The 14901-nt window shown below is 46.6% G+C and overlaps 1 protein-coding gene across 18 annotated transcripts in view; it reads right to left on the minus strand.

The window, feature by feature from the left end:
* Positions 1–4200: 4200 nt before the first annotated feature.
* The window catches only part of NCOR1 (nuclear receptor corepressor 1), a 372787-nt gene continuing 362086 nt past the window's right edge, over positions 4201–14901 (minus strand). For all 18 annotated transcript variants that reach the window (XM_029611288.1, XM_029611291.1, XM_029611302.1 and 15 more), the window contains 4 exons: positions 8274–8327; positions 6288–6509; positions 5817–5996; positions 4201–5542 (listed from right to left, as the gene is read on the minus strand). In XM_029611288.1, the coding sequence (XP_029467148.1) occupies positions 5355–5542; positions 5817–5996; positions 6288–6509; positions 8274–8327 (644 nt within the window). In that variant the 3' untranslated portion in view covers positions 4201–5354. The remainder of the gene's footprint in view (positions 5543–5816; positions 5997–6287; positions 6510–8273; positions 8328–14901) is intronic.

The raw sequence follows: 14901 nt of genomic DNA on the forward strand, positions 1-14901 counted from the left end.
TCCTCTTCTGGGGACCACTACCCCTGAGCTAGCAACTCTTGGCAATGAGCTCTCCACCCATGGAGACTCATATCCATGGTGACCACTATCCCGTTGGGAGTTTCTAGATCTGTTCTTGGTGAGATGATTCGGCTGCAGCCTCCAGAGTAACTCCAGCTTCACTGCAGATGGAAGAGTCATTCCTGTGACAGGGCTCCACCATGACAGCAACTTTCTCTGAAGCATTCACATATCTGCTCTAGCCCACAGAACAAACTGCAAGGTTGCCATCATGGAACACCACATCTGCAAATACCCCCCCCCCCCCCCCCATTGTCGGCTGGTCTGCCGATCACAGGGTTCAGATCTAACCCCCAAAGTTTCTGGATATACTGTTCTGATAGAAACACCTTTCCCTGAGCCATATCAAACCAGGCGCCCAAGTAGTCTAGAGTTTGTGAGGATTGTAAGCTGCTCTTGGCCAGACTGATTACCCATCTGAGTTCTTGCAGCAATTGAACCACCCTGCAAGACATGATCCGACTTTCCTCTAATTAACCAGTCGTCCAGATACAGATGGACCAGGATGCCTTCCTTGTGTAGCGCAGCTGTCACTACCACCATTAACTTGGAAAAGGTCCTGGGAGCCAAGGCCAAACTGAACAGCAAGGCCTGAAACTAGTAATGATGGCTGAGCACTGCAAAACGCAAAAATCGCTAATGCTCCTCCCAGATGCGGATTTGGAGTTAAGCCTGTGTTAAATCAAGGGACGTGAGAAACTCTCCCTTTTGAACCGTCATGATCACCAACTGCAACGTTTTCACCCTGAAGTAGGTAATGTGGAGAAATCTGTTGAACCCTTGTAAATCCAAAATGGGGTGAAATGACCCCTTTGTTTAGGAACCACAAAATAGATGGAACGACGACTCATTCCTTCGGAACCAGAACTATGGTTCTTAATGTGATCAGCCCACTGTAGCGTGCCACACACTGAACCCCTCTCTGCAACTGAGCTGCATGATAATACCATAAACAGGTCTGTAACAGGACTGATAAATTCTAGGATGTAGTCATTCCTGATCGTGTATAGAACTCACTGATCAGAAGTGATATGGGTCCCACCTCTGATAAAATTGTGAAAGGCATCTGCCTATCTCCGGTATCAGGGGATGAACCCCCGATACGTCATTGGGAGGAACAAGAGACTCTAGAACCCGAGGTACTATCCTTTCTAGGCTTCTTAGGGCAAAAGGACTGAGGCCAAAGGAGCGAGATCTTTGACTGAAAATGCCAGGAATCACAAAAATGCCCTCTAGAGAAAGAGGACCATGAAGCTGGTTTCTTGACTTCTGGCAACCTAGGGATCTTGGAATCATCCCATTTATTTGTCATCTTCTCCAACTCCTTCCTGAACAATAGGTGGCCCTTAAAGGGCAACTTAGAGATGGTATCAGCCGACTAATTGCACAGTCAAAGCAAGCACATAGCCTTCACCACCACCAGAGGCCATCCCTCGAGCAGCCGTGCATGTCAGATCGTAGCCCACATCTGCTAGAAAGGTAGTTCCAGGCTCCCAGGAAGGCATATTGCATCCTGCCTCTTGGGGCAAATGCAACCCTGCATGCACCACTGCAACATGTGGTGATCTGCAAATTTATGGCTATAACTTCGTAGGCTTGTTTCAGGATAGCCTTTATTTTATGGTCCTGAGCATCCTTTAACACAGCTCCACCTTCAGAATGGTGGTTTTCTTAGTCCTGAAGTGCACCATTTCATCCACCTTAGGAAAACAAAACTGTGGTCTAAAAGGTAGATCCCCACAAAGGATAGTCGTCCTTTAAAGTTTTCTGCTGGCGGTCCCCATTCCAAACCAATCAATTCCTGTACTGCCTCATGGAGGGAGAAAAAAAAAACATGTCACTTTCCATAAACTGACCATAACTGGATTTTTATGAGGCTGAGAGGCAAACTGGATCATCAGGATCCAGCTCCAATGTCCAGAGGGACTGAGCCATCAAACCAGGCAGCTCATCCTGATGGAAAAATCTTAGCATGGACCAGTAAGCCTCCACATCCAGAGGAATCTCAACTTCCTCCAAGGCAGGCTTCCCTGAGCCCACCAGATGGGGCTGAAAGTCATCCAAAGAGTCCTTGGAAAATTCCTGCTTCTTCTCAACCACTTCCCAGTCTTACCTGTCTCCTCCTCTCTGTGCCTAGTGTTATTTATTTATTTATTTATTAACTTTTATTTACCGACATTCAAGAAGCACATCATGCCGGTTTACAGTGAACTTAAAGGAGGAAAATTATAAAAAACAATAAAACAAATAAAAATAGTGTTGTAGCAGGGAGGAAGGGGGTGGAGCTGGATACTTCTGGCTCTTTGAGGAGGCCTGTTCTAGTGGAGGGGGGTTCTCTTGCCCCCCCCCCCCCCCAGCCTATCCTGGGCTCTAGAAAATGTCTGTAGACCTTTAAAAAATTCAACCCAGGAAAGGGCAGACAATGCCACTTCTGAGCTAGAACCCAAGGCTTCCATAGGTCCCAGCAACAAAGTAGGCGGCCCGAGATACTCTGCACCTAAGAGCTCAGGCGACTGAGTCTTTCCATGGGACTGTACTTCCTTTGTGGTCTCCGACTGAGACACCCCTGCTAGAGCAAAGTCCTTCTGGGCCAACTCCCCCTTTGCTGAAACACATTTTGTGCACAAACTGAGGGATAGCTTTAGCTATGCAGAGCAGGAGTCTCTTCCCTCGCTGTCCTCCTGGCGCCATTTTGACTGCACCACATGGTCTCAGCTGCATGTGGCTGACCTTAGCAGCCTAGCTGCCATGTCATACATACTGTGAAAAAAAGCTCCTGACTCTCCTCATTAGCTGAACACACTTCTCCCTGCTGAAGAAGAGCCTGCACTGCAATGTCTCCATGCAAAGGAACTCAGCCACATGGCTATACTTTCTCCTTTTTTTTTTTTTTTTTTTTAAAAGCAAAGTCCCACCGATCTGCACTCCCTTGCTGAAGGGACTCCTGCTAAAGTCCCTGGCCTGCCCAATGCCAAGGAGCCCAGAGCAGGAGAGAGAGAGAGGTAAGAGAAAAAAATGAGCCCAAGGCCTTCTTACCTATCCTGGAAACGAAGCCTCTGCCACTCGAGGGAGAGGACTACCCACCTTCAACTCCAAATGGGTCTTTACCTGGCAGTCAGATGAGGGAGGGAGCTCACCATCACCTCAGGAGTTTACTTCTGGGCTGCCTGTCCGAACTGCTGACAGGCCTATGACCTCAAGCAAGCATGCATGTCCACCATCTGCTGGAGACCGAGAATACTAGCAGGTTGATATCAGTGCAGGAATAAATGAGTGTGGTATCAGCGAGTCAGTGGCTCTCCATCTGATGGCTGGAGTGCATAACTCACTTATGTGGGCTGGCCTGCCTGGATACATAGGAAAATTGGTTCTTACCTGATATTTTTCGTTATCTTATTAAATTTTTTTTTTAAATTAGAGATTCTCTTTTTATAACACCGAAGAATCTGTCAAGACCGCAGGTTTTGTACCACCTCCATCTGCTGGAGACAGAGAAATACTGAAGAGATGCAGGTGGCACACCAGGTTAAGAGGGGGTGCTCTTTAAGTTTTTCTCTGTCTCCATCTGCTGGAAGGGAGGCAAAACCCAGCAGTTTGGACTGATCCGGGTACATACAGGGAATTATATTTATTAAAATGTATTAGTCGCTTATCACAAAAGGCCTAAGTGATGTATAAAGTAACATTCATAAAAATCAATATTGTGGATACAGAGGAATGCTGAGTTAATGAAGCCCTTAGTTTGTTAAGAAAATCCAAATCCGCTTTGAAACATTGCTGAGTTCTGGTTCTGTTGTCCAGACGGCTAAACAGTGATTTCAGCTAGGCTATACACCACCTCTGATCCTGTGCGGGTACCCACAACAAAATGATAGTAAAAAATTGTTTCTGTTTTGTAGCCCAGGCAATGCTTGCACTACAGAACAGAAATAACCTAGATGGTTAACAGAACCAGAAGACAGCAACACAGTACTGTTTCTGCAGTGTTAATAGATGGAGGCTCCAAAACACACAGTGCAGCAGAGATAGCCCTCCTCCACAAACAAATGCCAACAAAATGTTACATGGACAACTTACTGCAGGGAGTAGGAGCCACGCCTATCACATCAACCTTTACACAAGAGATTGAACACTACTGGGAAAAGGTGTTTTGTTTTTTTAATAGAGGGGAAATATTTTCAATAAAATAAGGCTGCCATTTCCTCAGGCTGGGATCTACTTTCAGTGTGACAAACTACCAAAGTAGCAAAACCAGAAGATACATTTCTTTTGCAATTTCAAAATATTTTCGTCATATTTTACTATTGCCTGAGTGCATATACATGTGCTCTCGTCACGTTTCAAGCTTTTAAATCAGGGGGATGCCAGAGGCTCAAGTTCAAAACCGCTTTTTCCCACCGTAAGTCACATTAACATCCCTACCCCTCACCTAGAGCCATTCCCCAACACCCACCTGGAAAATGACAGCAGCTCTGTTCCATCTCACTTGCTTTTTGGAAGCTGTCAGACAGATCTGGCACTGACTCATACACTTCTTATTAATCAGACTCAGGCAGTTTACATGCTCGATTGTCACCAAAACAGCGTCTGGCTTACATTTTACTCCTCAATACTGCTGCAGCTTGGCAGTGCAGTTACATTTCGAAGGAAGTAACCTGATGAAATTGTCAAAATGTATAAATGAAGCGCCAGAACCCAGGGAATGCAGTTCTGTCATTTTAAATGTGTCGGGCAGCTGCAGGCCCAATCAGAAAGGAGAAATGAGACTGCTAGTCAGGCTTCCACTTCACCGATCAGAGCCCCAGAGCCGAGGAATGGTGGATGGCCAGAGACAGGCAGCAGTCAAGTCATAGGGAAAGTTGTTTTTACAAACAAAAAAGGCTCCTGAAGAGGTGCTGCACTGATTGGAGCAAAGTACACCATGTACTACAACAAGGAATTAAAACCACAGCAAGTATTTACACAAGAAGGATTTAAAGACATTATGAGGGGTTTGCTTAGTTTTGTTTCTGGGGGGTTTTTTTGTTTTGTTTTTTTTTACAAATAGATGTTGAACAGGTCTAGTCCACTGTTTAAAAACTCTTTACATATTTAACTTTTTCGTATTCAGCCATTCACTAATTACATTCTCCTCCTAAAAGCCGACCTGTGCAGAGGGAATTTCATATTTTGTCCTTTCCCCCATCTGAGTCTCTGTAATATGCACGCACCCTTGGCTCTCTTGGGAGTGGGGGCAGGGGTGCACAGGTGATGATGGCAGCAAGTCGGGAGCACTGTCCTCCTCACTGCACAGTTCAGTCATCGCTGTCTGATAAAGTCTCGTACTGTTCCGAAAGCAGTGGTGCAGGCTCCCGGTCCCATATCCGGCTCTGCTGGTGGGAGGCAGCCTGGCTCATGGAGGGTGGGACGCAGGCAATGGATGTGGGTGGGGTGCTGCTCAGCATCTGCATCGTCAAAGGGTTGTACGGGAACTGGGTGGAGCCTACGGGACAGGAGAAGATTGTATTTCAATAAGAATGGAATTAGCCAATTCAGTACTCTCCACACTAGCTTGGATTTACTTTTCAAAGAAGTAAACCTGCTAAGGTCTAATTACACAGATAGGCAGCAACAAAACCATTTGTCAATTTTAACTCCTAAATCCTAGACAACCGTTTCATTTAGAATAAGGAAAAATTATTTGCCCCACTTTAGAATCTAAAACTTCTCGGGTCAGTAAAGTTGACCCAATCCTAAACTAAACAGGCAGGTCTCACCTGTGGAAGAGGGCCGGTCCTCCCAGGTCCACACTGGGGTCTGTCTGTGGTAATCTCCCTCGGAATGGACGGAGGACACGGACGATGGGCGCTCAGTCCCCAAGTACCCTTGACCTGGGAGGGGAGATTTCGATTTCCTGCTGTTAGACTTGCCCAGGAGCTTCTGTTTGCTGGGTCCTCCTAGGAAGGAACGTATAGGGTTTTTAACATCTAAATATACTGCCAGTCAACCATTTCATGAGATACTGCAGGTACTAATGCACAAATATAGGCGTTATGCATGTACTCTCCTTCCCTGAAAAAGGCTGCCTCATTTCCCTAATGTATACTTCATCAGAGACCCATCACACAAGATCCACAGTATTTCTCCTACTCTTAATCAGAGTTAAGTGACTGCCTGTTATAGACTCCTAGAGGGATCTCTCCCCCACCGTCCACCACAGGCTCCTAAAACTAAAGGGGAACTCTAACCTGAGTTGGGAGATGGGTTGGCCTCGTCTCTGCGAGCTTCACTGTTTGCTGATCCGGCAGAGTTGGTGCCCCCAGGTGCTACCCCCATTGACTGCGACATAAGTATTCCATGATCCTCCCCTTTGTCATCAAAGTTGCCCATCAGAGCCTTCCTGATGATGTCCTCCAGTCCAAGGTTACTGGCGGGATCTGCAAAGGAATGACCCCTAGAGCTGACTGCGCCTGGGAGGAAGAAGGGTGGAAGGGGAGGGGCAAAAAAACCATCTCAAAAGAATTACGAGAAGTGGGAGAAGGGCAGGAGAGATTTCAGAGGGAGAGAGAAAGAGAAAGAGAAGGAAAAACCAAAGTGAGCAATTTCTGCAAGCAGCAAGCTCCAACCAGCAAATGTGAGACTGTGAGATTAGACATGCCAGTGGTTAACATTACAGCTCACAGCGCTGGCACATTTCCTGTGTCACAGGAAAGGCACTAGCCAAATCACATTCCATCATTATCGTGTGCACGAGACATGGTTTGGTCTTATGTACAAGGGAATAGAGGAATGAGATACTCAAATGATTTTCCAATGCTGGAGGAGTTTTCAAGTGATGGACAGTCTTATAGCCAGACTGCTATAGCCACTTCTTGCTCCTGTCACCAAGTGTGCATAAGGCAGATATGCCAATGACGACATAACACAAACTGGGTCAAGCAGACTGTGATGTCATTTGGGACATACTTGCTAATGGGAATCAGAGACCAGTATGCAAGGTCAAAATCAGATGCCTAGTTTCACTCTTTCGAACATGGCTGCTCCCCTGGGAAGCTATTTGACTTAGTGAAAGTACGATGTAAAGGTAAAAGCTGAAATTTTGCTGCCAGGTGTAGTATCCGTTTATTTTTCTGTGAACACAGACCAACATGTCCAACATCATTGAGCTACAAAGCTACAATGTGACTTAGGGATGTCTTGGGAGATAGAGGGAGAATCTTTTGGTGCCCTGAGTGTGATAAGTATCTCCCTACATCTCTCTATCAAACCTCGCAGCAAATGTTAACACAGCCACAAGCCCTTGGTTATCATAGGCCAAGTATCTCCTAGCAGTCAAAGGCCTCTCCAGCTGTTAGTATGTAATGTAGACAGGATGAATTTTATCATTAGTCTGCAATAATTATATTAGCTTAGCAGTAGAATGCTGCAAAGTCCACTCATATAAAAATTCAAAAGGAAAATATGTTTTTTTTTTCTTTTGCATCAATAGAGAAAATGATAAAATATTAAAACAAAAAAATAGGAGAAAAAAATCCTCCTTTTCCTTCACTTTCTCAGCTAAGAAATCCTTTCATTACTGGAAAAGAAGCACAAAGTGGCAGCTGCCTGTGAAATGACAATGACTCTTCCCTGGAAGGGTTTTCCAGAGAGGGATGATGCTCCCAGCACAATAACCCCATAAACCTCTGCCTGTATAATCTCTAAGTGAAAGCAGCGGTGCACAGAGAGCATCAATAGGCACCCAAAGCTTTACTTCTGTAGCCAGGTTAACACCCCTTGTGTAGAGGCGCAGCATCACTATGCTGTATACAACTTTTCTCCAATAACTATTTCTGCTCGAGCCGAAAGAGATCCCTTCCCCCCAAGCTCAGCCTTTTCCATCCCGTTATCAGCTCTCCCCCACCACAGACTGGTCTACACTATAGTAAACACTCTTGGCTTCTATTTAACCAAACCTTTGTTGTAAATTTATCATATCAATCCCTGGAAAAATGGCCTTTTCTTTTTTTTTTTTAAGCAGAGGTTTCTCTGCACGACCCCCCCATGGTCTCACAGCCTCTTCTTCCCCATTTAAAATAGATCATACTGTACAGTGACAAAATGATGCTTAGCTCACAGCAGCACTGTCAGACTAAATAATTTTTCCCATCCGAAGTCCCTCTGTGGAGCCATTCTCTCCCTATGTGAGCCTAACGATCTCTCTAATATACGACGAATCGCCTCGAAAGTCTTACCAGAGGTCGTGACTGCTGGCAGATTAAAGATCTCTGTTCCTGGCTGAGCACTTGCTGCAATTATAAACACAGAAAACACGTTAACTTAATTCCACCTCCAACCATCAAACACACATCCACGTCGTGTTTCCCTGCTGAACGTCACAGCTCCCCTTGCCTTCTTCTCCCTTGACCGGTGTTAAGAGATCATATACTGGGGTGAATTCTCAAAGGGAGTCGGAGCCTAACTTTGGGAGTCAGGAGCCTGCATTGACCTCTTTCCAAAGTGACAAGGACTGAAGGTCAAGTTTCACCTGGAGCCTAAGAAGTGGGGGGCTACAGGGCAGAGTTAGGGTAGGCAAAAAAAGTTGCCCATTTAGCACTGATTTTCAGCACCAGGCATCGATGGTGGGAGTTTATTTGCTAAGGTGGGCAGTAAATAACGTACACCGCACCTTAGTCTCCCACATCTAGGAAAATGAATTGCAGGTGTAAATTTAGGTGAATTTTCAGTCAAAGATTTGGGATAAATTGGGCTGAATATCTCCTTAAATGTAGGCCCCGAGCTTTTGGTTTTGAAAATTGACCCCATTGTAATTAGCAAGAACCAGGAAAGGAAAATCCAGCGACTGAGAACAGCTTGCTTTTGCTTTTATTTGTTTGAATTATATTCTGCTTTTCAAACACTTCAAAGCGGATTTCTGTAGGAATTTAAGAGCAAAGAGTTTGTATTTGCGCATCTGTGGTACTTATAGCTTATGGTGACAGCCCACCACCACCTTCCCAAATCTGACACACAAGCACAGATGCATTAAAGTACCAAGCCGGACAAGAGGGCACTAGCAGGGGATTCTTTACTGGTGCAAAATGAAATCCCTCATGTGCCTTCATCCCGTTCCCAGGCCAGGGAAACTTACACATGCCAGGAAGGAACTTTTACCTGCCCGTGGCAGGAGAGAGGCTTTAAATACGCAAGCTTTGTCAGGGTTCCCATGCAGAGAAGCAGGGACTTGGGGTGATCCTGGTAAGCCACTCAAGCAGGGAAGCAAGAGAAGAGCTGCTGGTAATGCTGGTCCTGGCTTTTAGGACATCCATACCAATATGCTCTTGGAGTTTTGATATCCTGAGAACCCCACCCGTTTGCAGCTCTTGAAGACTGGATTTGCTTGCCCCTGGGCTTAAGGATCTGCACACTGCAAGTGACCATTTACCAGCAATCTTTACTTTTGTTTTATGCAAAGTAAAATTACCACAGTGGTTTTCACTTTCTGATTTGGTATTGCTGGCTTAGTTACGAACTACTTTTGACTCCATTTTACTAAGTAGACATCTTAACTTCTGGGAACAATTAAAGATCAAGCTTCCTTGTGGCCAATGATGAATCAGTGTTTCCTTATTGTCCCCCAAGACCAGTCCAGACAATTGGGTTTTTCTCCCCTACCAGCAGTGGAGACAAAGAAGAAAAGCTTTACTGTACTGCTGCTACATAAGACACTGTGCCACCTGCTGGTGCTCTGCATTCTCCATTTCTAGCATATGGTAGAGGTGTCTAACCTGCAGTCGTACTTGATATCCAAATTGCTTCCAGGGGTGTTAGGTCCTATTTGGAACCATCGCCCTGGTAGAGCTGGGGCAAGCAGGGGATGGGGAAGCGATCAGTGGTCCTCATTTTAGCTGGTGCCCTGTCCTGGGAAGAGGATTTGAAAATCAGTGTTCCCTGTACGTACCCGGATCAGTCCAGACAGTGGATTGAGCCTCCTGTCCAGCAGATGGAGACAGAGAAAAACTTGAAGGGTATCCTATATCAGGACTGCCCCCCTGCATCCCTTCAGTATTTCTCTGTCTCCAGCATATGAAGGTGGCAGAACCTGTGGTTCCCAGTCTTTTAGGCAATTTCATTCTTTAAGGAAGTTCTTCCTTCCCTCATCCTATATTCCTTAAGGATCAAGCTCATGGCTCAAGTGAGACATCTGTTATCTCTTTCCATGCCCACAGCCTGGGACTACCTACAGGTCCTGGTCTCTATGGCTTCAACTATAGATTTGATTCCATGGGCCTTCGCACATATGCGTCCTTTACAGAAAGCTTTACTGTCCTGCTGGAAGCCGGTCTCGGAGGAGTTTCAGACACCCTTACCGCTCTTGGACTTTACCATCTCCAGTGGTGGCTGTCGCTCGACCACCTGCTAAAAGGGGTGCACCTGGAAACTCCTCAGTGGATCATTGTTACGACGGACACCAGTCTCTCCGGCTGGGGAGCGTTTGCCAGGCTCAGTCTACACAAGGACAATGGTCCCCAGCTCAATCTTAATGGCACATCAATCGCCTGGAAGCCTGAGCAGTTCGCCTGGCGCTGAAGAAGTTCCTGCCCTTGATCTATCATAAAGCGGTTCAGGTTCTCTCAGACAATGCCACCACCGTAGCTTACATCAATCGCCAAGGTGGAACCAGGAGTCGTCTGGTAGCCCTGGAAGCAAGTTGTTCTCCTGGGCAGAGCGGCATTTGGCTCGATTGACAACCTCCCACATTGCGGGGAAGGAGAATGTCCAAGCCGATTTCTTAAGTCGTCAACACCTAGACCCCAGAGAGTGGGAGTTGCCTGAAGAGGCGATGGCTCTTCTCGTTCGCAATTGGGGCACTCCCCACTTAGACCTAATGGCCACTCTGAAGAATGCGAAGACTCCCAGATTCTTCATTTGCAGAAGAGAGCACGGCTCGAAAGGGGCTCTGGTGCTACCCTGGCCTCGCGGCATACTCCTCTACGTGTTCCCACCCTGGCCTCTGGTGGGGAAGGTACTCAGAAGACTAGAACTCCACAAGAGGCTGATCATTCTCGTGGCGCCAGAATGGCCCCGAAGACCATGGTTCGCAGATCTCGTAAACCTCACGAAGGAGGGTCCTCTTCGCCTCGGTCACCTCCCAAACCTTCTACGGCATGGTCCAGTATTTTTTGATCAGGTGGATCGCTTTTGTCTAGCGGCCTGCCTTTTGAGCAGTGGAGACTAAGGAATAAAGGTTATAGGGAGGAGGTTATTTCCTCTTTGTTGCGCGCGCGTAAGACTTCTACCCCTCTCGCTTACATCCGGGTTTGGAGAGTGTTTGAGACTATGTGCGCGGACTCAGGAATCCAGGCGAGGGGGGCCCCAGTTTCCCCATGTCCTCTCTTTTCTTCAGAATGGCCTCGCCAAGGGTTTGTCTTTTAATTCTCTTTGGGTACAAGTCTCGGCGCTTGCCTCCTTTTTAGGGCAGGTCGATGGTTACGCTTTGGCGGCCCACCCGGATGTCATTCGGTTCCTCAAGGGGGTGAAGCATCTGAACCCGCCTGTCCGGGCTACATGTCCGTCATGGAGTCTCAATCTGGTGCTTCGGGTTCTATGCGCGGCACCCTTCGAACCCCTCAAACGGACTTGACTCTTAAAGACAGGTTTTTCTAGTCTCTATTTGCTCAGCCAGGAGAGTGTCCGAGCTCCAAGCCTGGTCTTGCAGAGAGCCATTCCTTCGTTTTTCTGATTCAGGTGTTTCACTCAAGACTACCATCTTTTTTACCGAAGGTAGTTTCCTCCTTTCATTTAAATCACAGTGGAGCTACCTACATTTTCTCCAGAGGACACTGAGGCCACACATGGCAGAGACCTAATGCGCCTTGATGTGAAACGAGTCCTGCTGCGATACTTAGAAGTCACGAACGAGTTCCGAGTCTCAGATCATCTTTTTGTCTTATGGAGCGGACCCAATAGGGGGAATAAAGCATCAAAGGCTACTATCATTTGCTGGCTAAAGGAGGCTATTGCTTCGGCTTTTATTTGTCGGGGCCAGCCAGACCCAGAAGGTTTAAAAGCCCATTCACTCAAGTCGCAGGCTACCACTTGGGTGGAAAGCCAGTCGGTCTCCCTGCAAGAGATATGCAGAACAGCTACTTGGAAATCACTTCATACTTTTGCTCGTCATCGCCTCGATGTGCAGGCTCCAGTTTTTGGTTCCTTCGGTAGACAGGTGCTTCGAGCAGGACTATCCGGGTCTCACCCTACTTAGGGAAGCTTTGGTACATCCCACTGTCTGGACTGATCCGGGTACATACAGGGAAAGGAAAATTGGTCCTTGCCTGCTAATCTTTGTTCCTGTAGTACCATGGATCAGTCCAGACGCCTGCCCTTAGTGGAGGGATTCGGACCTTTTCTTTTCGACAACCGCTCAAAGTCATTTCATTCAAAGATATGCCGATTTACAGGGCACTGGAAGTATCCGCTAAATATATAAAAGAGTGATTACTACTCGTTTTCCTCATTTTAACATCCATCAGACTTTTTTCCCCTCTTATCCTAGTTCACTCCCCTGTTGTAATGTAATTGCATTCTTATATGCTTGTTATTGTTTTAATGTAAACCGAAATGATATGTAACTTTGCTACATGAATTGCGGTATATAAAAATGTTAAATAAATAAATAAATAAATTTCTTCAATTTTTCTAGTTACAATTTGGATGTTAAATATTTTTGCTTGCTTGATCCTGTTTCTAGTTGAGGTTACATTTTTCTGCTTTGATAACGTTTATACTGAAGGGACGCAGGGGGGCACTGTCCTGATACAGGATACCCTTCGAGTTTTTCTCTGTCTCCATCTGCTGGAAAGGAGGCTCAACCCACTGACTGGACTGATCCGTGATACTACAGGAACGAAAAGTATCAGGTAAGGACCAATTTTCCTGTTCTGGCTCCCTCAATCCCTGCCCTCATCTTCCTCTTGCTGGCTGCTCTTCCTCTGGCTGTCCTGAGAACACTACAAGCAGAGAAATAATATGTTTTCTTTTTCCTAACTGGCTTAGTTTGGGAGAACATACCATCTCTTTAAGAACTTAAAAAAAAAAAAAAGGGCAGAAGAGACTGAAGGGAAAACAGCAGAGTGCAAGGCAACAGGCCTCTTGTACCAGACATTGGGGAAGCATCATATGGCTTCTGCGTGAGGTGTGGGCTGTCGGGAGACTGTTTTTCAGTGGTGCTGAGAGAGGGGAAGGAAAGCTGAGATTTGCTATTTTTCTCCTCCTTTGCATTCTCATGCCACGCTGAGAAAATGGCTGATCCAACCGAGCACACGAAGCAGTGTGTAGCCAGGAGCAAATTGCAAGCCTTGGGGCTGTGGGCAGAAGAGAAGACTACTTGGGAGCTTTTATTTCTGCTGTGGAGGTTACAAAGGCAACTGGCAAGTCCAGGGGGTGCTGAGAGATCCCAGCAGCACAGGAACCATGGTCATTTTAGCTTTCTCATCCATGCTGCAGGGGATCATGGGAGATATGTCTCTTGATCCTCCCCATTGTCCCTGGTACAGGGCAATTCAGGAGGAGCTTCTGCATTGCTAGATGTGGGGGTGGGAGGTGGGGTGGGGTGGAAGAGGAATTGGAGTCAGATAACCACCAACCACATGCCCTGACTTTTATGGTCTGGGATACCGATACGTAGACATAAGTGGAAAAGCACAGGATCACTTCTAAGGCCAAGTCCACAAGCAAAACACATCAGCACTGTCTGAATTTTCAAACAGGCTCATTGAATAACTGCATGGATTGGCAGTTGCTACCCTTAAGAGAAACATGAGGGTAATCTGCACGGAGAGGCAGTTACTATCCTTAACAGAAACATGGGGGTGACCTGCACGGAGAGGTAGTTACTACCCTTAAGAGAAACATGGGGGTAACCTGCACAGAGCGGCAGTTACTACCCTGATCAGAAACATGGGGGTAAGCTGCACAGAGCGGCAGTTACTACCCTTAACAGAAGGCATGGGGGTAACCTGCACAGAGCGGCAGTTACTACCCTTAACAGAAACATGGGAGTAACCTGCACAGAGAGGCAGTTACTACCCTTAACAGAAACATGGGAGTAACCTGCACAGAGAGGCAGTTGCTACCCTTAACAGAAACATGGGAGTAACCTGCAGAGAGAGGCAGTTACTACCCTTAACAGAAACATGGGAGTAACCTGCAGAGAGAGGCAGTTACTACCCTTAACAGAAACATGGGAGTAACCTGCAGAGAGAGGCAGTTACTACCCTTAACAGAAACATGGGAGTAATCTGCACACAGAGGCAGTTACTACCCTTAACAGAAGGCATGGGGGTAACCTGCACAGAGCGGCAGTTACTACCCTTAACAGAAACATGGGTGTAACCTGCACAGAGCGGCAGTTACTACCCTGAACAGAAACATGGGGGTCACCTGCAGAGAGTGGCAGTTACTACCATAAGAAGCTTGCTGGGCTGACTGGATGGTCCATTTGGTCCTTTTCTGCCATCATTACTATGTTAGAGTTTGAAAAGCCCTTTTCAATGGAGTTTGTCTTATTCCTGCACAGGATTTCTTAGCTAAGAAAGGGATTGCTGTGATAGGGTGTCCCACAAAGAGGTAGAAGCTGGAGCCTGAGCCAGATTTGAATTTTGATTCAGGAGCTTCAGAAGAGGACATAAAGGAGGTTCCTTGTGATGACTGTCTATGGGATGAGGACAGGGGGAAAAAAAAAATCCCAAACCTTGGAAGAGGGGGAAATTCCAGTGGTGAATGGGGATGACCCTAAGGTGGTATGTCTCTTTCGGAGAGAACAGATCCGCTGTATGATTTTACAGGTTGTAGCAGAGCTAGGAATAAGAGGCTGCAGCAGAG

The sequence above is a fragment of the Rhinatrema bivittatum genome, chromosome 8 (assembly GCF_901001135.1).
Source record: "Rhinatrema bivittatum chromosome 8, aRhiBiv1.1, whole genome shotgun sequence".
NCBI lineage: Eukaryota > Metazoa > Chordata > Amphibia > Gymnophiona > Rhinatrematidae > Rhinatrema > Rhinatrema bivittatum.